The 23,956-nt window shown below is 34.5% G+C and overlaps 2 protein-coding genes and 3 long non-coding RNA genes across 14 annotated transcripts; 2 read left to right on the top strand and 3 right to left on the bottom strand.

Annotated features, from left to right (window-relative positions):
* Positions 1-2,478: 2,478 nt before the first annotated feature.
* On the bottom strand, positions 2,479-3,174 carry LOC149696153 (uncharacterized). The gene is made up of 2 exons (XR_016382553.1): positions 3,054-3,174; positions 2,479-2,972 (listed from the first exon to the last, which is right to left on the bottom strand). It is a non-coding gene; the product is annotated as an uncharacterized LOC149696153 (long non-coding RNA).
* Positions 3,175-6,877: 3,703 nt separating this feature from the next.
* Positions 6,878-11,343, top strand: LOC149696151 (uncharacterized). Of its 10 annotated transcripts, XR_016382561.1 has the most exons (5): positions 7,481-7,943; positions 7,998-8,079; positions 8,236-8,341; positions 8,420-8,519; positions 9,843-11,343. It is a non-coding gene; the product is annotated as an uncharacterized LOC149696151 (long non-coding RNA). The 10 variants fall into 10 exon arrangements; XR_016382565.1 differs by having other exon boundaries at positions 7,998-8,077; positions 8,157-8,519; XR_016382563.1 differs by adding an exon at positions 6,878-7,474 and having other exon boundaries at positions 7,664-8,519.
* LOC149696152 (uncharacterized) lies at positions 8,695-10,334 on the bottom strand. The gene is made up of 2 exons (XR_016382567.1): positions 10,197-10,334; positions 8,695-10,032 (listed from the first exon to the last, which is right to left on the bottom strand). It is a non-coding gene; the product is annotated as an uncharacterized LOC149696152 (long non-coding RNA).
* A 1,891-nt stretch (positions 11,344-13,234) lies between the features above and the next one.
* Positions 13,235-14,021, top strand: LOC149696150 (uncharacterized). The gene is made up of 2 exons (XM_089867464.1): positions 13,235-13,457; positions 13,676-14,021. Exons 1-2 carry the CDS (start codon positions 13,300-13,302, stop codon positions 13,908-13,910), a joined length of 393 nt encoding a protein of 130 aa, XP_089723590.1. The 5' UTR covers positions 13,235-13,299; the 3' UTR covers positions 13,911-14,021.
* Positions 13,978-17,663, bottom strand: LOC149696149 (uncharacterized). Its single transcript, XM_089867413.1, has 10 exons — positions 17,000-17,663; positions 16,770-16,925; positions 16,544-16,701; positions 16,332-16,481; positions 15,711-16,260; positions 15,457-15,643; positions 15,112-15,357; positions 14,696-14,867; positions 14,451-14,596; positions 13,978-14,381 (listed from the first exon to the last, which is right to left on the bottom strand). Exons 1-10 carry the CDS (start codon positions 17,336-17,338, stop codon positions 14,206-14,208), a joined length of 2,280 nt encoding a protein of 759 aa, XP_089723539.1. The 5' UTR covers positions 17,339-17,663; the 3' UTR covers positions 13,978-14,205.
* Between the last annotated feature and the right edge of the window lie 6,293 nt (positions 17,664-23,956).

Raw genomic sequence — 23,956 nt, 5'->3', positions numbered from 1 at the left:
TTGCAATGTGATTTAAATCAAGAATGAAACATACTCATTTAAAGGTAAATAGTTATAATTAGCTAATATGATTATTATATTGAAAAAAAAAATTATATTATTTAAGTAATAAATTTAACGATAGTTGTTGAGAGATTCAATAGCGGGCAACATGAGATGTCATAAATATTAGTTTGTTGTCTCTCTGCCTCCTATTGCAAGGTCCAAGGCTTAACGGATGATCGATGATTAGATAGTTTAATCAGGTGTTTAAATGTAACTTAATCCCGGCGATACCATGATTAATGACAAACGCAATCAACATACTCATGGTTTAATTAAAGTTAATTAAATTGAATTACTCAAAGATAATTTTAAAATTAAATCAACAACTCAACTATCTGCTCAACGATAATTTGGCTAGTTTTTGTCAGTTTTGCTGTTTATTTAAACGTAATTAAACAATGGTTAAATACTGCAGCATGTATGGGTGTAAATTTCCACGCGACGTTAATTTGTCGAAACAATGGGATATAGCTTTAAAAATGGGTAAGCCACACACCAAGTCCATGGTAGTCTGCTCCCTTCATTTTAAATTAGAGGATTGCCGCCTTCAACCGAAATATGAACATTTAGGTATGTTTTAAGCGTATAATATTAATTTAAAACCAATTATAATAAGAGTTATTAAAATTATTGTAGATAAGTTAAGTTACCCTCCCAGGCTTAGACCCTTGGCTGTTCCTTCCAAAAAACTCCCGTTAAGGAAACATGATCAACAAAAGTTCAAGGCTAATGGGAGATTGGAAAGACTGAAAAAAAGGAATCAGCTCTCACAATCTCCAACTTTGCATGCAAGTGAAACAGCTGAAATAAATGGACCAGCAGGCGAAAAAATTCTAGCTGAAAGATTGGGGATTGATGCTGTTCAACAAACTACCGAGGAAACTACGACCGACAAATGCACCACTCCAAACCCCAATGATAAATCAGGGTTGCCACGGGTCAGGGAGAACCTGGAAAACCTGGAAAAGTCAGGGAATTTGAAAATGGGCCAAAAAGGTCAGGGAAAAGTCAGGGAATTTTATTTTAGCAGGTAAAATTTCTGGGGATAAGTCTTTATTGAAAGAGTAATGAAAGTTTCTCATCCTCTCTTAACACAGAAAACTCTAGGGCAGTCCTTCAAAAATGTCTAGAATTGTTCTAGTCGAAACCTCCCTTTTTGCGGCTAAAACGCCGCCTACGCAGATATGAAAATTTGCTGGCGGCGCATACCCGTCATCTTTTGAGGACAGAGCAAAGACTAACGACTATAGAGAGGACAAGTAACTTAAGTATTAATTTAGTCCTTGGTTTTACTGGGTACCCCGATTTTGTTAGTTTGGGGAGTAATCGGTGTACTGTTGTGTACATATGATTTAGACTCGTAACTGAAACGGTTATTGGGTTCGTACGATCGCTGTAAAGTTATTTAAATTATTTCATTTCAAACAAGAAGTGCAACATGAATACCCCGAAAGGTAGACACCTAGTAATCTTAATAAAATGCCTAACAGGACATCAAAAAACTGTTATTATGACGGTTGTCGATCTTACAACAGAAGTGCAAGGCTCAACGGTGTAGTGTACATAGACGCCATGTTTAACTTACTACAAAGTTTGCCGCAATAAAAAAAATGCTGCGCCGCTAAACTTTTCGCCTGAGAGTTCCGCCGGCGCAATTTCGATCGCCTCCGCTTTTAGCTAGCAGGGTTGCCAAAAAATATAGAGTCCTCAAAAGATGGCCGCTTAAGTACCGCGCCGTTAGCGGAGGTCGGGCTTCGCCGCTGGCTATCGTCTAAGACTATTGTTTTTCTAAAGTTAATGCACTCTAAAGAAATCTACCAGACTGTTATTTATAGTTAAAATGTTTCTTAATCATTTTGGTGAAAAATGTTTCTTAATCGTTTGGGTGTGAAAAATACATTGGAAAACTTAAATGTAGAGACTTTATTGAATTATAAGCACTTAAAACGTGCTGTAAACATTTACACTTTCGGCCAAAAAGGTCAGGGAAAACCTGGAAAAGTCAGGGAATTTGGTTTTGAATATTCCTTGGCAACCCTGTAAATGCATTATGGTCAACACCTTGGAAAATCATACATGTTATGTTAATGCTTCTAATGGAATATTGAATGCCACCTCTATAATTTCATTAACAGGATTACAAAGTACTGGTCTATTTGATGCGATCATTAAAAATATTAACAGTAAGTTCATACCCCTTTTTCATGGACAAATAAGGTAGAATGGGGGAAACTACGAGTCTCGAGATAGGGTATTTTTGACATTCATGAAACTAAAACTTGGCATTTGATTCCATTCACCGCTCTATCAGCTTTGTTTGAAATAAGTAAAGTTCAGACCTCAAATCATTTTAAATTAACTCTTACGCAGTTCCCAAGCTTGTTAAAACCCGTGAAAAAAATGCAAATAAATAATGAACCAAGACTCCTGACATTTTGTAAAACAATTTTATTTAATAAATTTGTAAGATTCTATCACATTTTAAGGAACTTAAAAATATCTCTTCAGCCTTATTTGCGCAATTACATTCCGTCCTTTTTATTCCATTTCAAATAATTTGGAATGTAGTAATTAAAATATGCAAAAAAACCTTTTATAATAAGTAATTTATAATCTTGGTAAAAGATTGTTAATAAATTTTTGGTCTTTAGGCACATCAATAACAAAACAGTCATCTTCCAGTTTAGAATAAATTCCAAAATGACAAATTTGAAGTCCTAAAGGGGCCAAACTAAGTTGCACTTGCCCATAATATATTTGTTAGGGTTTCAAAGAAAATGTTCCGTCCTTCTTGATTACGTAAGGAGTTTTCTTGAGGACTGTTTCTAAGTTTCCTTTTTCACCAATGACTGGACACTTCATTTCGACCAAATTATCGTTGACTATTCCGTCAGGGGAACACCCCAAGAATGGATAAGAAGGGTTGACTTCAAAGCCAATCTTCGGTACTTTTAAATTAGACTTTTTTTAAAGCAACAAGTGTTTTTTTTTCGTTTGTAATTCCATACTGTGTGAATTCATTTCCCTTAAAGTTTGACTGAAGAGCTTTTTGAATTTTTTCAGTAGGATCTTTTGGAAAATATGTGTAATACTCGTAGCAATTTTGACAAGAGAGAGAGCAACAGGTACTAAACAAAACAAAACAGTATTACCAATTTTTATACTCATGTTATGACCAAGGCTTAAGAGTTTACATAACTAATCTGGTTAATATTAGGGTGATTAGGTTTTCAACACTTTTCATTTTTGAAAATATTCTCCTCTGAAAATTGTGGTTCATTCATTGCAAGAAATTTCGAGAACTAATTTTCATTTGGCACTTAATTATAAGTTTAAACGTCACATACACTCCCGCTGATGCTACTACAGGTCTCAGGCCTGCCATTTTTTTTCCCCTAGATCAAGCTTCGCGTTTTCTCCGGACGGTGGCACTAGTGAAACCTTTTTTTCGTTCTTGGCGCGGAATCTGAATTCAACAATAATCCAGTCCCGACCGACTCCCGTAGAAGTTTTCGAAATATTTCCACTCCCTTCCGACTCCGTTCCATTTCAGAGATAATATTCCCAAAGCCACCCAAAGCCAAATGGTTTATTTTACCCAACTCCAACTCCGATCAAAAATGAGGGAGTCCCTTGGCTTTCTATGGAGTTGGAGTTTTCCCAAAGCCTTTGCAGTCCTCTACTAGAGAGGCAGTTGGTGTTCGAATATCCTACTAATCAGGGCCCATCTACCAGTCAAAGTTCTTTCACTCCGATTTAAAACGTCGAGATTTTAAATCCTAAATATCAGTATTTTTTCGTCTTTTGTCTCGAAATATTTCTTTCGTGTGTTGTCAGCACGCTTAAAACTAGGTTATAGATTACCGCAAAATCACTCCAGTATAGGAACCAGGGTCGTGCTGAGAACCAAAGCTAGAACAAATTTTATATTGAATAAGCTGCCGTCGAACATAGGGAGTTGCCAATCCTGTAAGCCTGAGAAAAATTTCCTCACTAAGTTTTTACTTTCGCGAGTTTTAGAGGTTCGGAAAAGTATTGGTCCGACCCTGCCTGGCAGGCTGGGCGTCCCTTCAACCACATTTTTATTTAAAAATTATTTCCTTACAAAGTTTTTACTTTCGCGCGTTTTAGAGGTTCGGAAAAGTATTGGTCCGACCCTAGCTGGCAAGCTGGGCCTCCCTTCAACCCCATTTTTAGTTCTAAAATTGTTTTATACTAAATTAAAATATATAAAATTGTTTTTAAATTAACTTTTTTGGCACAATTATTATGAGATTTTTGTAAGTTTTTTCGGTTCCAGCTTCTCTGTTTAATTAACGCTTAGTACGTCATAAACAAAAAGGAATGAGGTTGTTTTTGGCGGTAATATATATCGGGCCTGCCTTCTATTCAGTACGATTTTCTCTGTTCTTTATCTCCACCATCCGTTTCCGTGTCCCGTCTAGCGTTGTTCTTTAGGGCTTATGCAAATTACTTCATTTCTATTGCGTCAAGTTTCAAGAGAACATGACTCGGGGCTAATTCTAAGCGCTTGTTGCATATTGCTAATAGCGTGCAATCAATGAATAATTTTAGTACCCAAACGCATCAATTATCCCACAAATATTAGGTTTGCAACAAAAATATGAAGAAAATTGTTCCAGTTCATAGGACAGAAGTTGATTATTTACTTGTTTCATAATCTATAACCCAAAATCAAGCTAGATTATTTTTATTCATAATTGGAATGATATTTGATATTTAGAAGCAAAAAAATAACCGTAAAGTATATATGCCGGGGTCACCTTACAATAAATTTAGCTAGCCAAGGCAAAACGTTAATATGGCCGGGGCCATCTTGTTCAAATGCGCCTTACCTAAAAACCATATAAGGACTATAGTTATGTGAAAACTAGCATGCGAAACGAAAAAAACCCCAAAAAGCTTGAATGCACATACATAACAAAATCAAACATGAATTCAGGCAGTCTTAGCGATAAAACAAAGAAAAAAACCCATGAATTCCTGCAGCCATAGCAACATAAAACATGAATTCATGTAGCCTTAGCAAAATATAACATGAATTCTTTCATTTCATCCTTGTATTGACTCAATCAATTTTGCTACTAAGGCAAACTCAATTTATTACTACTTAGTTTAAAATACAGAACGCATCATCTTTCGAAGATTGCAATAATTTTTTTCGTCTTTAAAAAATACTGAATAAAATTACTGAACGAATTGAACAACTACAGTAACAATTGAAATTCTTAAACACTCTAAACAATTAAAATCGTCGCACATGAAAATAGTTAGGAACTTTATTGTGACCAAAAAGTATACATTAAATTGGTAAATACTTGAAAATCAGAGCTATCTTACCTAATGCAACAATTAGTCACTAAACAATCTTTACATAAGTATTTAACTACAACTGCAATACTTATTTAAAACTGAGCAGTTTTTGAAAGAAAATTCTTGAGAACAAAATGCGATGAAAACATGTTTAAAAAACAAAAACCAAAGTGCATTAATATGGGAAAATACTTTGTAAAACACAAAAGTAATTTTATACTGACTGTAAAAATTTAACAATCTAATCAAAGCGATTGAGATTCCAATGCGGAACGTGGTCTTTGATATCATGAAGCCACTTAATTATTTCATGTCCTACGTCAGTCAATATCATCATAGTCATTTCTTCAAATAGTGTTGGTATGTTGAAGCGCTTTATATAGACAATTGCTTGGTCGTTCAATGGGTTGGCCTTCAGAGAGTAGCGGTTGAAGTTAAAGTTATCCAGAGAGTTGCGGTTGAACTTAACCAGGGAAGATCGTAAGGATTGTTTATTTGCGCTAACCCAAACTGACGAGGCGAAATTAGTCAGGGCTTGACGTTGCAAAGAAATCATGGGCAGTTTGGCCAGCTCCATTTTGATTATTCAGTACGACTTTCGTATGGGAAAATGCTGGATACGTCGACGCTTGAGGATTCTCAAATGCGAGTAATAATATTCAATGAATTTCTCGGCAATTCAGAATCCGTCATTTATACGTTGGGGTTTCTCGCTGTTTTTCAAATGAGCCTTACCTAAAAAGCAATTGAGAACTATAGGCAATGACTAATTGTTTACATGCGAAACAAAAAAGAAAGAAAAAAACCCATGAATTAATGCAAACGCATAACAAAATAAAACATAAACTAAGGCAGTCTTGGAGAAAATAAAACGAAGAAAAAACCATGAATTCCTGCAGCCATAGCAACATAAAACATGAATTCATGTAGCCATAGCAAAATAAAACACGAACTCTTCCATTTATCCTTGTTTTGACTCAATCAATTTCGATATTTACGCCGAAACTCAAGTTACGACTACTTAGTAAAACGCATCATCTTTCGAAGATAACAATCTTTTATTTTTTCGTCTTTAAAGAATACAGAATAAAATTACTGAAAAGTAGTAACAACTACGATTTCTATTCGGAAGTACTTTAAGTATTTAAAAATCTTGCATATGAAATTAGATGAAAACTAGTTTATTGTGAACAAAAAGTAAACATTAAATTGGTAAATATTTGAAAATAAGTTTAATCTAACACAGTGTAATTCATCCTTAAAGGACACCTCTAGTAAAAAAACGTTTATATTGAATATGGTGTAAAAACGCTTAAAACATCGAGAAAAAATATTTAAAAAAATTAAATATGATTAGTTATTTAGTTATTGTCAATTAAAACTCAAAAATGTAGCAGATGACAAAACAATCGGATAGTCTAAGTCACGTGACTTTTAGGGAGATCGGCGCGCTGACGTCAGAGGAGTGGATCCTGCTGGCTGCCGCCAGACTCTATTCTACAGGGCCGGTAGGCCCTTGTAGATATGACATGACACCCTTCCGTAATGTTAAACAAAAAGTCACACCTTTTAGGGTTAGCGTCCCATAGAAAAAGCATTAAAAAAAATTCGGTTTTTTAAGGAAATTGAGACAGGCCATACGGAAAAACTATAGCGAAGTTAGTTTTAGGAATGCTTCTAAATTAACAAGCATTTCTTAAATGAGAAACTTACGTGTTTCGATTTTTAATTAATGAATTCTAATTTTTGTAATTTAACTAATTAAGATAGTACGTCAAAAATTTACTTTTGGGTCAGAAGTCAGCCTAACCTCCTAGCGCGTTTAAACTTATTTCCCCATTTTCGTTCTCATTGATAACTAGAACGGCCTAGCTTTTTGCGTGCTAACAAGTTACGTTGATAAATTTCAAACGTTTGCTTTTATGTGGAAAATTCCTAATTTCATAACAGACGACAGTAAGGCAACTAAAATTAATTACTTTGGTATTTCATCCGAGCTTGAACACCTTTATTTGGATTTGCTAATTATCTATAACACCCTTAAGAACAAATACTTTGTTATCAGGTCGAATTTTCATCTAAAAAATTAATTCAGGTAAATAATTACAGTTAATAGAGGTTTTTATATCTTTTGAAGTAAGTTTTTCGACGTTCTTTACGGCCAAGGCTTAGGTTGTATTTTAGTTAGTCTATGAAATTATAGTCTTTATAGTGTCTGTCCTCTTCAAAGATTATTAAAAAGGCTTATTTCCAGCTCTCATTTGTTTTGGAATTCTTTATATAGTCTGCTCCGTTTTATGCTAGAAACATTTCCTAACCAGGCTAACCCCAGGTTTTTTTTTTACTGTATTTACCATGTGCGCTTCCAATTTGAAGTAAAAAATGGCATATTTATTCAAATTATTAAGGTGTTGAAATAAAGATAGTGCTTTTCACCCTTTGAAAAGATCGAGAACTTCAAAATACTACTGGAAATGACAAAAAGTTCAATGTGTTTTCCTTACGGCAGTTTTAAGAGTCGTCGTGTTTACGTTAGCGCAGTTAATTCAACATTCTCATTTGAGGTATACAAGGTTTCATTATTTGTTAATCTCACTAAAATGCTACTAATTGTGAAGGTGTGTGATATAATTCCTGAAACTCAACCAACGTAGAGGACCAGATCATTCATTAAAACAATTTCTATACTATTGAACCAGTGTATGTTATGTTACGTTAATCATTTTAAAAACCATTTGTTACCAACAGTGGATTTTGTTAATTCATAAATATAACAGTGGTGCTGGTTAATCCAGGAGGACAGCGTCGTTATGTAATTTAATTAGTCAAATAATTTCCATGTTTACATCTGCGCAGATTTTTCAAACGTAACCACGTCAGCAACGGAGGGTTACGTTGTTCGTTATCTCCACAGTTCACATTGCCGTTTGTTTATTTGACTAAATTGCTATGAATTGTTTAGGTATTGAATTTAATTACTGGTATTCAAGTCAAAGTTGCCAAACTATAGAATCACATCATTCATTAACATATGTTATAGATGATCTTTATGTTACCGAAAATTTAGCACGGGGTGTGATAAAAATTGAACGCAATGTGTTGGCAAGAATGAAAAAACTCTTTTGAACTTTACTATAAAGGTAATTTGAAACTCATTTTATAAGCTAAATCAACACAGCCAAACCTCAATCCTTCATAAATTTAAACTTAATTAAGTATAATTAGCGTGAATTTAAAGATGAATTGTACATATTTTGGATGAGAACTCGAGTAACTTAAGATTTAAACTGAACAAGCTGTTAGTATAGCCCCATGTTTTCTATCTCATACTTGTTTAATTTAAATTATCTTTAAAGTACATTAATAGGCGCGAAATTCGAAAGTGTAGGGTAAAATAAGATTCAAAAGCTCCACTAAAAATTGCAATTAACGTGAAGTATATATTGAAAGTCATTTTATAACCTAAATGTACACTGCCGAAACACAATCCTACGTTAATTGGCACTCAATTAAATATAATTAACGTGAAATTAAACCAAATATATTCATTTTTTGGATAAAAACTCAAATAACTTTTAATCTTTTTTAAAACTACCCAAGCCATTGGTAAATCCCAATGTTTTCTATTTCACTTTTAAGTTAATTTAAACTATCTTGAAAGTACATTAATTGGCGCGAAATTCAAAAGTTTTGGGTAAAATAGTGACTGGCAAAAATGTTAAACTTCACTAAACGTTCCAATTAGGGTAAAAAATGCCAATAAATTATACTTTTAAGCTTAATCCACTCTCCCGAACCGCGCTCAAATTAAGATTAAAACATCACAAGTTTTTCGCACAGCCACAGATGTTTCCTATTTCACTTTCAAATTAATTTAATTCATCATTAAAATACATCGAAAGGTCTTACATATTTTAGGGTAATTGCAATTAAAGTTAATATTCTATCGAAACTTGTATCCACACTAGATAAACCGTTAAGTTAAACTTAATCAAGTATAATTAAATCAACCCAAAACATGAATGTTTTTGGGAAATTCATGGATACCTTATAATTAAACTAACAAATTATAATTAAAACTACACTTATCTTACACTCAGCCTCCATTTTCCTGTTTAATTCTTACACGTAAATAAATTGTCTTTTAAAAGCATTTTTCCCATATTGAAAAGAGAGCCATTGAAAAGGAGCGAAACTTAAAGGTTTGGGCGGGATGTTACAGTATTTGTGCCTTTTTAACAAGAGTATTGTTACAATTTTAACACTACCAGACTTAGAAATAGCACACGTCCACTGGTCCAAAACCAGTTTATTAATTGCTTGGACCAGTTTTTTAATTGAAAAAATTAATAATTAAGTTTTTTGATGGGAATTGAGGCGGGACCAGTTTAAAAATTCAAGCTTTCTTCCAATTTCTACTCTTAACTTTTCTCTTTCAAACACAATAAACCGTATCACTCTAGAGTTTAGACCCAAATGAAGGGCTTGCCAAGTGGTACCAGGTTTTGGTAGTGGTATTAAGTTAGATTTAAAACTATACGGCAGTCGGCAGTCTCGGCACGATTGGAATTTTGAAGTCTCGCAGAGTCAATTTAGTCAAACCTATCATTTATGGTCAAACTACCTTGAACCTTCTCGCAAGTGGGCTAGCGCCTATATATATCAACAAAAAACTTTACAATGGGACCAGTAGAAAGAATATTATGGTAAGAGTCACTGGTCCTAAGGACCAGTTTATTTTTTATAGACGTTAGGGGTCACTAATCCTGAGGACCAGTTTATAAGACCACGTATTTCTAAGCCTTAACAATACAGACCTTGTATTTCTAATGGGACCGGCAATACCGCAACACTGAGCCGAAAAACCAGGATGGTAATTGGTTGGGCCTATCGGGTGAGGGCATTGGAGCACCAAAAACATACCGCGGTGTCACGTGTCGAAAGTCAAAGCAACCTTCACCACTATAAACCCCATGACCCGCTCAATCTGGCAATCTTTGAAAACTTTGAGGTACTTCCGGTCCCTTTTGATATACAGGGTCTTCAGTGTAGCAGCTAAGTAGTAGAATTATAGTAGTTAGTTTCGTTTCCTAGCAAAATGCCAACCTATTCCAACCAGGACAAATTGGACAAGATGTTTATTTTGGGTGAAGGTCGCAGTAACGTTCAACTAAAGGCAGTGCTTTATGCCGAACTGTTTCCACACCGACAACATCCGGTGCGAAGCACCTTTGCCGACATTGGCGAGCACCTTCGTGATTTCGGTAGTGCAAGATCGTGAATGTAGAAGAGACTGTATAGTCTGTAATGAGGATAGAGATTTTGACATCGTAGCACGTTTTGAAGCCAATTCATGCTAATAAGTAATAATAGAGCGGTGGAACAAGAAGTTGCACTATGCCTTTCTACTGTTTGTGCCAGTTTACAATGGCATCACTACCGGCATTATCATACCCCTTACATCATGCCTTAACGGACGAGGATTACCTAAGACGGCAATACCATTAGTCTTACCAGGCGTCATGAATTTACTGCTTGCAAATGTATTGCAAGACATGGACAGTCGTCTGCCTCAACCACAATGGTAGAAACGTCGAATATTTTCGTTGATGTGTTTACCAAACAGTTAAGAAGTTTTAATTTGAGGCCCACGTTCTAAGACCAATCGTAGGACTGTGCTTTAAAATATTTTGTTGTGTTCAGGCATATTCTCCAGTATTCTTTTTGTAACTTGTCACTAGCATATAATAATCATGAATTCCAGACATTTATTTACACGCTGTATAATTTAGTATGACATCAGCCGTTGGCAGTATTGGGGGTTGTACATAAAGGAAGGTGTTGGTCTGATCTCGACCACACTGTATATGTATAGAGTGTACGATACAAATAAACATTTTTATTCTATATTTTAAATATTGTAATTTTTAAACTTTATCTTAAATAAAGTACAAATTATATGCTTATCGAAATCTATGTTTTTTATATAAGTTAAATGTAATTAACGATACATAAGTTCTTCTTTCAACCCAAAATGTATGACGGTAGAGCTAACATAATTATTCAAAATTTAATTACATTAAGACTGAAGTGACAGATATTATAAAAAAACGTCTTGGTTTGGACCAAGGCCGAAAAAACAAACGATATGTGTGAGGTTTATCAATTGGCTGAAGTTTCAGATATTGCAATTTTTTTTAGTTATTTTTATCCATTTAATCCTTAAAAAATATTAAATTCAATCAACTGATTTTACTGTTAATCGATCTATTCCCTCTAAATTAATTGAAAAAATTACATATCTACGCTTTTTCAAGAACAATTACATTTTCCGAAAACATTTTATCATGAAATTAATTATTTTGAAGGGATTTCGTGTAAGCACCTTGACGGACATAGATTTAATTGTTGCTGGCTTGACAAATTTTCAAATTTGCACCCAAAAAAGTTTAAATCTGTAAGTTGCTAAGAAGACTGATGTTCAAAAAAACATGATAATTTAAATTTATTTTGTTCAGACTAGTTAATAAACTAAATAACTAATGTCGTCTATTTAAGACAAAGCAACATCGTTTATCCTGTGTGGTTTCATTTAGTAGGTAGCTATCTGTAACACTGGACAAATATGATATCGGTATATAACCAAAGGTAAGGGTAAAGATTGCATAAAAAGAAATACGTTTCAGTTCCAAAGGCTTGTTATATTCATCTCCATTCATTACCAGTTAAACGAAGAAGGTCACACTTAACTTAACCCCCCCCCCTTCCTCCATTTCCCCAATATATAAAATTTTACAATCACCAGTTGTTCCAGTGTTTTGGGTTATCTGAGCCGACGCAATACACCCAGCAAATATTACCATATAGGTCGAAACCTTTTCACGTGACATTAGTGAACGGTACATGACTCTTCGGACTTGCCCGCCAACCTTAATAACCTAAAACTATAAAACGTTCGTGTACAAGAATGATTATTGTTGTGGCTTGACACTCGCTAGCGCCTGAAGGACCGATCACTCAGTCCAATCGGTGTACATTTGTAAGAGAGTAGACCATTTTAGAAATTACATACAGAGAATTAAAACACAGGTGTGATGCCGCCATTAAGGTCCTCTCTCTCGCCTAGAAGCACCGCTATAGGCAGTGAAAGTTGACTAGCCTCCTGCCTGCAGTCAACTTTGTTACCGTCTGGCGGTGACCCTTGGTGCGAGGGAGAATACCCAATGGTGGCCTCGCCACTGTGTGTTTTCCGAAATGGTATTTACGCGTGCTAAAATGATTATGCGTAATACGTTACCGGTGTACAAGTAACGCCAACAATGTAGAAAGGGGTGGTGACGTTTCAAATTCTAAAGTACGAAGAGGGAAATTGCAGTGCAACCTTTACTTCATAGTCGCGACATTGGAAATGTAGCATTTCGTAGTACGAAATTAAATGTATGAATTCGTGCAACACCCTGCTTTGGAATCCACTTTTAAAAATTTACATTTTCCTTTCGAATTATGTCAAAGTTCGCTTGGTCTTTTTATACAGAGTATTTCAAATATTCATTATTGATCCCTCAGCACGTACTCCCTTCAAAATAATTAATTTCATGATAAAATGTTTTCGGAAAATGTAATTGTTCTTGAAAAAGCGTAGATATGTAATTTTTTCAATTAATTTAGAGGGAATAGATCGATTAACAGTAAAATCAGTTGATTGAATTTAATATTTTTTAAGGATTAAATGGATAAAAATAACTAAAAAAAATTGCAATATCTGAAACTTCAGCCAATTGATAAACCTCACACATATCGTTTGTTTTTTCGGCCTTGGTCCAAACCAAGACGTTTTTTTATAATATAGGTTTAGGCCTAAGTCATCCCCAGCTATTCATGTTGGAAAATTTGCAGTGAAAATAAGAAATTTTAAATAAAATGACGAATATTGTACAACCATATCGATTTGAGCCAGAAGGTAATAGTACTGATAGCAGTGAATCAGTAAGTGACTTAGGTCAAAATGAGGAAAACAATGATTCTGAACAATCAGATGACTCTATTTTTGGTGGTCGCAGAGAAAACTTAGACACCTGGTACGTTTTGTAAAATACTTTATTATCTACCAACTTTAAAAATTCTTAATTTTTAAATAATAATAATAAGTCCTGCTACTTCATGGATTTCAATAGCGTATTCAAACTAAAAGTCTTAAAAATTCATTCCGTGAAGTAGCAGGACATTATTATCATTATTTAAAAATTAACATTAAATCACCATGGAGCGGAATTTTAATATAATTAAAAATTATTAGGTGTAGTTGTCATTATTGCCAGGTAATGGAAACAGAAGATGAATGTGTTTGTTGCCGAGAGCAATTAAGGGTAAGAAATAAAGCAAACGATAGCGAAAGTGGATGCATAACTCTTCATCCGGAGTTTCCTGGAGTTTGCTTAAACCCAGGGGTGTTGAGGGCGGTGTGGGGGCTTTATACACGAAGAGAATTTAGGCAAAGAGTTAATCAAAACGTTGAAGATCCCAATATGTAAGTAATGTCAAAAATGATTACCAAATTAAACGTAGGTGAAATGGATTTGAACTTTAGTTAAAAAAGTGACCACAAGTTTAACGTACGTAAGTTATTTATAGGAAATTTAGATATACAGCCTATAGGATGTTCATAGGATTTATTTATGAGCATGACTTGGGAAGGAGAAATAGGGCGGTTATTCCAGCATGTGTTGTAAAATCAATTAGAGAAAGATTTCCAAGTCCGAACAATGTATATAGAGGCTTTTTGTACAATTAAATTCTTTAATAAAAATATGATTCAAGTTAAATTTCTTAGTGATTAAATCTGCTTTCATGTTTTTTAATCATATCTTCCTTGTTGGGTTTTTCAAAGGAATGAGCAAGGGGTGGAGGTATTACTGATTTCTCTAAATTTTTAGCTGCTTCATCGTAAGTTTTGTAAACCTCTCTCATATGTAATACTTCTTCAAATAATTTCTGAACATAATCTAAATATATTATTAAGATTAAATTAAAATTATTAATACTCCATATTATGGAATGTTTGTCAATATTACTGTAAGTTGATTCTTCCTTCTTGAAGGACAAGACAGCTTCACCCTTTTTTGCTTTTGGGAATTTAATTGAACATTGAACTTCATCCTCATTATATTTTAAACCCTTTTGGCAGTTTTCATTGTGGTGCATTGCAGCTAGTGCAATTCTAAAATAATTTCATGAAACTTTTTAGAGAACTTTGCTTAAAATTATCATAAGGTAAGCGTGTATAAATTATAAAGTAAACGTTTAAGAGTTTGTCAACCTTGACTGCATGCCCTCATAGAAAAAATGAGTGTTATTGGGGGCAAAATGTAAAATGGTCGAATGAAATCCTTCCAAAGCACTTGTTTCACCGCTACCAGACATCATTGCAACATCTTTTAGGAATAACTTATTTTCAACAATTTGAGAAACTTTAAGATGAGGCAAAGTGCCTATATGGGAGATTTAAACATTGAAAAGTTATATTTTAAATATTAAGTATACAAATTAGCAGGGCCAGATTAAGCGATTTTGCACCTCGGGCCGAGATAATATGCGCCTTCTCAAGCCGGGGAAGCATAGGAACAGCAAATATTGCTAGAGGAATAGTTTAACTCAATGCGCCCTCAGCAAGCCTTGGGCTCAGGACCCAGTGCCCCCTTAATCCGGGCCCATAAATGAATAATAAACGTTTACCCGTTTTAATCCAGGTTTTCTTCCTTTTTCTCAAAGCTCTCCTAGTAATAGGTGGGTGGATGCATTCTGGAAACAGTTCCCCTGGGTGGTTTTTGTGAATATTTGATATATGATTGGAAAGACTCAACCATTTGTCAACTTTCTCTTGATTAGTTACACTAGATGAGGCGCAAAAATACAAGTGATTTGATATACTGCGTGCCCAGTTTTGAATATTTTCACATCCTTCTACGAGTGACGCTTTGGCTAATTTTTTATTCACAGCATATAAAAATATATTAATTTTCATTTAAATTTTTTAAATGCTATCTAAAAAATTTATCTCAAACTTCTAGTGTTTCTTACGTTTTACAAGATGCCAAGCGTCAAATTCGTGTACAATTTCTGGTCGTTTTTCTCGTAAATATTTTCTTATTTGAACATGACGATCAGTGACAACTTTTCTGACAGTTATATTGTGGCTATCAAGTAGCGTCATACACCTTTTGAAGCCTTCAAGCTCCATGGCATTAGAATTTTTAACTTCGTTTGACTAAGTAAATAACAAGATGGACAAGTTAATTAAATATTCTATATATAATGCATTAAGTAAGGCAAACCTGAATTAGTTGAAAAGTTAATATTTTATTGGATAGCATGTCCATAACCGAATAACTTCCATACTTCGCATTGTGCCCTGGAGAATCACATCTTGCGTCCCCACCAATAGCTATTCCATTTTCAGCTCCCGCGCATATTGTCAAATTATAATTTTCTTCCGCTTTCCATAATTTCATTATGGATGGATATAGATAGTACTTTTGCATGGCATAGTATGTCGATAAAGATACAGATGCTATTCTGAGCGACTTAAACATCCTTATTATTGAAGTAGCGTGTTGCCCATTAAATATAGTGGCCGCTGAAACCAAGAGATTCAAGATGGGCATCTTTCCATCCATAGGTTGGCTATACCAGGTATGAACGTGTGAATTGACACACCAGCTCTCAATACACACCATGGTGCCCTTCACATATTTTACTTTTGCACTGGCTTTGCAAAAACAAGTTTTGCAAAATGTAAAAAGTTGCATGAGGCTCGTTAGGAAAACTATGAATTTAGATTCCTGATTATGCCACTCCCTTTCTGGTTCTTCATCAGTTTCCTCGCTATTAGGTTAGTTTTAGTTATTTGAAGAGTGGTCAACATTCCATTTAAAATCTTTCACCATGACACCTACTTCTCAGAATCAGACGAAGGAACATAAAAGGACACATTAGGGTCCTCATCTTCTTTAATCTCTTCTTCATCACTTTCAATGTCATTGAGAGCATACTGAGTGCCAATATGAACTTTAAATTTGGATACATCGCATTCAGTGTCTTTGGTTCTTTATTTACTTTGAGCTAAGAGTGGTATATAATATATTCAAAATTACTGATGCTAAATTACGAGTGAAAGGTAAAGTTACCTCGACAAAAACATTTCCAAAAAGTCTGACATCCTTTTGATCTGTAACGTCTAGGTGTGTATGTTTTTTTCTTCTTTGGAGAGTGTTTCAGATTTTTCTTTTCAAAATTCAAATCTGCAGTCATTGTAGAACTGTCAATCTAGAACAATGTTTATATGAGGCTATGAGCAACGCTTTCACAAAAATGGTTTCACGTTAATAACCAACCATTTCTATCATTGTCTGAGTTTCAATTTCACGTTTGAAGTCAAAACATTGAATAACTTCATCTCTTTGCAAAGGTTGGAGATTATCATTAGTGTTAACTTGATTTTCAACTTGCGAGTCAGAAGTCGAACCTTCGTTCATGATGGTTAATAATTCCTAACACCCAACATGGAATCATTAATAAAATAATAGTATTTAAATTGGCAAATAGCAAAGTTACTTAAACTCACACTTTGTCTACGACGTTTTACTGCTAATTTCCGTGGGGATTTAGGCTTTTTGGTAAAGCAAAATATGGTTGGAACCGCGTCAGGCTTCAATTTTTTATAAGTCTGACTGCTGCTTGTGAACCCAATTGATTCCAAAAATTGTTCATTTCCGCTTAATTCGAAACAACTACTTTCAAAGTGTTCATGACAGAGCCTTGAATACTTATTTGGAGTAAAATCCTTTCTCCTAAGCTTTATAAGCCACTGCTTCAAACGTTTTGGGTTTTTCAAGGGAAATTTAAAGAAACTCTTTCCAGGAGATGTTGCAGAATTACAACCAAACGCAACGCAATAAACCATTTTGTTCAATTTCTTAAATTGTTATTAAATATTTTAAATAAAACTTATAATTGAATGCATCTAAAGAGACCCGAAACACATAAACTAAGCAGAGTCTGTCCGATCTGTCGTCTGTAAATGACTACTCTGACGTCACGCATAAGACCTGAAAAAATGAAGACGCAAGCGCCATCTAACTGTTTTTGGGCTCCACGAGCCTTTTTGTTTTTGCTGGAGGAGTCCTTTAAAAAGTCTTTATGTAAGTATTTAACAACAACTGCATGCGGTTCTAATTAAAATTACTTATTTAAAACTGTGCAATTTTTGGAAAAAATTCTTGAGAACAAAATTCGATGAAAACGTGTTTAGAAAACCAAAACCAAAGTACATTAATTTGGGAAAATACTTTGCAAAACACTAAATTTTAAGTAATTTTATACTGACTGTAAAAGTTTAACAATCTAATCAATGCGATTGAGATTCCAATGCGGAAAAACCTCAATCAAAATCTCAGCAATAATATCCTTAAAAGGAACTAAGCGACGATCATACTCTGATGCCTTAATTAGGTTTTCAGCTACATTCTTGCTGTAAAGGGCACGAGCGAGGTAATATTTCAAAAGATTCAAGTCGTATTTAGCCAACGAGTAGACAATTCTATAACGATGATTTAGGTCCTTGGGGTAACCCTTGGGTCCAACGCTATCAATTACTATTTTAATGGAAACATCGTCTTCGTTGCGACACAGTTGATAAAAGATGCGAGGCAACAATGAAGACACTTTTTTTAACGCTTTTTTAGTGAATCTGGTCCAATAATGTCTGAATAAAATCCTAGAGTTGTAACGTTTGAAAAGCCCCAATGATCCATCAGCTAGCTCTAACAAATCATTGCCATTTGAAGCATTCACTGTGTCTTCCATCTCGCTTGTGTGACAAAAAAGAGGAAACATAAAATTGGTAAAAACCCCCAAAATAAGAGTAAGCTACTGAGCTCAGTGTAATTATTCACTAAACAATCTTTACAGAAGTATTTAACTACAACTGCATCCAATTATAAATTACTTGATTTAAAACTGAGCAGTTTTTTTAAAAAAATTCTTGAGAACGAAATTCGATGAAAACATATTTAGACTGATGGCGCTCCCCTATCGACGAGCGAAGGAGTTATTAAATAAAACAAGATGGCTCCGGCCAGCTTACACTTTTTACCGCCCTCTAGTGACTAGAATTAGTATAACTATATTCATCATAAAATGACCCCGGCTAATTAACTATATTGAAAAATTGGGGGGTTTTCATAACTATTTTGGAAAATGGGGAAAAATATCACTATTGGTAAATTTCCTAGAGATGGAAGAAATGTTTGTTTAGATAAAATATTTTTCATTAAAATTGTGGAACATCGCATTTCAGACTTGAAGTTCAGATCATAAAGTACGTCTATATCTTTTAAAAAGAGTAGGTATTTTCGGCGCATTTCAGATTTAAAGTTCAAATAAAGTACCTCTATATCACTTAAAAAGATAAGGTATTTTTGGCGCATTTCAGATTTAAAGTTCACATAAAAGAACCTCTATATCACTTAACAAGACTAGGTATTTTCAAAAAAAGGCTAAAAGTAAACCTCTCTAATCACCTGGCAAAAAAATGGTAGAAAATCAAATTTTAAAAATCGTGTAAAAATAGCAGGAAATTCAAATTTGACATGTTTACCAAGTGATCTAACCTAACCTAACCTAACCTAACCTAACCCAACCTAACCTAGGGAATTTTGAAGAATACATGTGTTTGACGCCTTATTCATTCTCCTTGCCAGGACCCTCCATAATATATATAGCAGTGCTTACGGCACTGCCATATGTATAATACTAATTACAACCCTTAATTATCTATTGCGCTTATTATAATGATATGCAATGAATAGAGTAAGGTGTGAGCTTTCATTTGGTATATATTTTATTATATTTCGGGTTGCAGGTACTATTCTTCAGAATAGCCTCAATTTCATCTTCAGAGTAGCAAGGTAGAATTTTGGAGCACACTCGTTTCGGTGTTGTTGAAGATGTGGTAGATGGCAACTCTGAATGCTCACGTTTTACTGGTGAAGCACAAACAGGACTTTGATTGCTTGGCTGGCGCCACAGTGATTTATTTGGAGATCTTGTTGGCGACAAATATATTGGTCTAGGCGCAGGTCCATACCCTTTACGACTAAAAATTTCTATATGAAATAAACTGTTCTGCCGTTTAATATGTCAGATTGTTGACTTACTCTTCTAAGTTTAAATGAAGGTAACAGCCCCTTTTGATATTGTAAGCAGTATAAATTAGTTCGAGGTCCTTGCTCATATTCCAAGAAAAATGTAGCGTGAATGGCAGACTTGTAATCAGCATATGCTGTGTTACCTCCAGTAGCGGCAATTACTCTCTCCAATACATATGGGCTCAACGAATTAATATACGCGAAAGCGCATGTTTTCAAAATTTGCTCAGGAGACTGAATGTTTTAACATAATCCATCTCCTTATGTCTTCTGGCCACTAACTCTTTTTCGCTATAACAGCCTCCATTTCTAATAGTGGGTTTTTAAATATTTTTGGGCTAGTTGAAGTTGAGTCAGATGACGCCATTGATACCAATAACTGATATAAAACCAAATATAATTCTCGCGTTAACTATAATCATTCATTTGAAGTTGCATTTAACGTACCTTTTGGAAGACCAAGAATCAAACAATATGACTATCTGAGGTTAAATGACATCAAATTTAATCGGTCTAGCAGTTCAAAGCCAACCGTCATTGTGTCTTTACCAGATAACGAAACAAGGACCAGTATTTTAATTTCTTTTGAATCTCCATAAACACTCTTGGTAACAGAAATCTTTCCATACGGTAGTGGATATCACAGTGTATTTAATTTGAGGGTTAATTAACACCGCACACTTTGTGTGATTGATGTAAAATTCAGCATTTCGGTAACTTAAAAGACTGATAACTGATAATTACGTGGCGCAATTACGAAGTTCGACTAAGGTTCAACAACGTGACCAACCAACACGAATTTTCTCAACAACGAGATAACCGAGACAATTATTAAATAAATTTTCATTAATTCTCACGTTATCAATTTAACAATTAGTGTTAACAAAAGCGTATAGAAACCATGGTTTCTATACGCTTTTGGTGTTAAAAACTTCGACAACGTGACCAACCAAGGCTTAAATACACCAATTTTTTTAACAGCCGTTAAAACAATGAACCGACCCCGTCCGTCCGAACGATTGGACCGACCCCTAGATATCCGATGCTTAGGTACACTAAATATTAGGTAAACAGTTCACTCACTGACTGCTATTGCAGATCATTCGTAACTGATAATTACGTGGCGCAATTAAACTATGCTAACTTCCTCAATCGGGTAACTGATGATTACGTGTCGCGATTAAACTATACCATAGCCCACTCGATCACGCGCGTCACGACGCAAGCTGCTCGCGCTATAGAAGCCCGTTCAAAAGGCCAAAAAGTGCAACTTCAGGATTCTTGGCGGGAAATTTGAACTCGCCGAAAAATTAACATTAAGTTCTATGGGAGGAGGTCAGTTTTTTGGCCAAATCCTCTCTTCTACTGATCGAAATGACCTGAAATTTTTATGAGACGTGTGGTTTAACAAGTTTTATTATTCTAAAAGAGATTCAAGGTTCTAGAGTGGATAGTTTTTTTATAAAAACTATTTTCAAAATCAAAATGATGGGTTCAGTGCTAAGACTGAATTGATCTTCGGATCTACAGGCCCAAATATCCTGAAATTTTAACGAGAGGTGTGTTACAATCGATTATATCTAAAAATGGTTAAAACTTTTCATAATTAATTACCTTTACAAAAAAAATTTAGTACTTTTACTCCCTTTCCAAGATCAAACGTATTGCTTAAACATTACGCTAAAAATCTTATAATTAAACCAAATTATAGGCTCTAAAGCCTAGAACACAGTCACACCTATTTTGAAGAAGAAGTGTTCGTTAATTCGAAGTTTCAAAAATTGACCTAATGTATAGCTCTCTGAAGATCACGATCAATCTACAGATCTTTTCGACACTAATATCAATATCAAAATCAAACTGCCCATGTTACTTTCCGCTACGCAATATGAAATTTTGGTGAAAAAAACTAAGATAAGAATTTTTTCAAATAATTGATGTTTTATAATCATGTGTTCAAAAGTGAAAATTGAATATCTGTTACTTCAGGCATTTAATTTTCTACACTTATCTCTTACTTTTTCCCGTTTTTGTCTACAAAGACAGTTTTTATTAATATCTGTTACTTCAGTCTTAATATTAATTAAAATAGTTTAGAAACCTTAGGAGAGAAAACGTTTTAGGGCGTTGCACTTTTATTAGTTAATTAAAGCTTATGAACTGACCAAGTATCTATTGCATAACTTCAATCCTCACTGCTTGACTTGACAATCAACGTCCAGTCAAACTCAAATTGCTTTCCCGTCATTTTCACTAGCAAATTACAGAGCAAGCGGTAGTTATACCACAAAAAGATTAAGTAGGCCTGAGCATAAAAAGATTCCATAGATCTGAGCACCAACAGATGTCATAGAATATTGCACCAACACAAGACATAGAACTGTGCACCAAGTCATATGCTTATCGGCAATCTAGCTTAATTACCCGCCACCGGTAATCTAGCTTAATTACCCGCCACCGGTAATCTAGCTTAATTACCCGCCACCGGTAATCTAGCTTAATTACCCGCCACCGGTAATCTAGCTTAATTACCCGCCACCGGTAATCTAGCTTAATTACCCGCCACCGGTAATCTAGCTTAATTACCCGCCAACGGTAATCTAGCTTAATTACCCGCCATCGGTAATCTAGCTTAATTACCCCCCATCGGTAATCTAGCTTAACTACCCGCCATATTTTTAGTAAATACGCTTTCGTTGAACCCGTGAAAGATAAGAAAGGAGATACTATAGTAAAGGCGTTGAAAAAATACTGGATGGTGAAAGAAAACCAAGGCGAATACAGAGTGACCATGGGAATGAGTTTGTGTGTAAAGCCGTTCAAGCTGAATTAAAATCACGAGGAATTGAGTTTTTCGCGACAAACTCGGAAGTGAAAGCCAGCATTGTCGAGCGATTTATCAGATCGTTTAAATCAAGGATGTATCGATACTTTACTGCGAAAAATACTTATACGTACGTTGATGTGCTCCCCAGATTAGTTAGTGCTTATAATAACAGTTACCATCGTTCAATTAAATGTGAACCTATAGAAGTAACACCTCAAAATTCCAAAATCATTTGGAAGAATTTATACGGAGATATTGACTTCAGTCCCCCTGTGAAGTACGATTTTGAAATCGGAGACATTGTCAGAATAAGCAAAAACAAAGGGCTTTTCGAGAAAGGATACGCCCCTAATTTTTCGGAAGAATTATTTCGAGTGATTAAGCAAATACCGAGACAGCCACCGGTATATAAACTGGAGGCGTTCAATTCGGAACCCATTTTGGGAGTTTTTTACAAAGAGGAAGTACAAAAGGTGGGAAAAGATCTCGAGACTTGCGCGTTCAAAATTGAAAAAGTGCTGAAAAAGAGAAAAAAGCTGACAATACCGTAGAATTGCTGGTACGTTGGAGTGGATACGGACTTAATGGCCCTTACGAAGTTGGATTGACGTAAATAAGTTATCCAAGAACCTGGAATAATGTGAGGGTAGAAAGATCTATAAGAATTTGGTCCACTGACGCTAAAACTATGGAAACGGTAGTTGTTATTCCAAAAGGGAGTTAATTAAGCTAGATTAGCGATTACAAATAATTAAGCTAAATTAGCGATTACAGCTAATTAAGCTAGATTAGCGATTACAGCTAAACTCATGATATGTAACTTTTTTGAAATTTCCTTTATGTAACCTTGTATTTAATTTTGAAAAGAGTTTTTAAATTTCACTTTTACTCGTAAAGCCGAAATATAGTGTTAAGAGAGCTCTTTTAAATCATGGCCGTAATACTTGGCTTTAAATATTGCCTTTCTTTTAGACATTCTCTTTTGAATAACTTTTATAAATGACTTTAAATATTATAAAAAATGGGCGCGCCTTAGCTCTCGGATTTCAAAATAAAAAGACCAATATAGGTATATATATATATATATATATATATATATATATATATAAATTAATGTAATTAGTACGTGAACTAATGTTCTTTCTGTCAACCAAGTAACAATATTTCTCGTAATATGAAACTAGTTTTAAATGTAACCTTTGTATATGAACCTTGTTTTTAAATATGAACCCTGTTTTTTAATTCGAGAAGAGTTTTTAAAATTTCACTTTTACTCGTAAGGCCAAAAATTGAAATCCGAGAGCTAAGGCTCGCACATTTTTTATAATGTTATATTAATTATATATTATTATTATTATAATTAATATAATGTACGCTTAAGGGTAATTTGATCAGACACAAACGCATTCATAGTGGTGAAAAACCCTTCGAATGTGATCAGTGTGACTGTAAATTTACGCAGAAGAGTAATATGACAAAACATAAACGTATTAGACACATGTATGAGTAGATGGATATTCATTTTAAATGTGTTGGACAAAAACCT

The sequence above is a fragment of the Phalangium opilio genome, unplaced genomic scaffold (assembly GCF_054372755.1).
Source record: "Phalangium opilio isolate 3A_F unplaced genomic scaffold, DU_Popi_V2 ptg000022l_1, whole genome shotgun sequence".
In the NCBI taxonomy this organism is placed as follows: domain Eukaryota; kingdom Metazoa; phylum Arthropoda; class Arachnida; order Opiliones; family Phalangiidae; genus Phalangium; species Phalangium opilio.
This window is presented reverse-complemented; position numbering and strand designations above follow the sequence as displayed.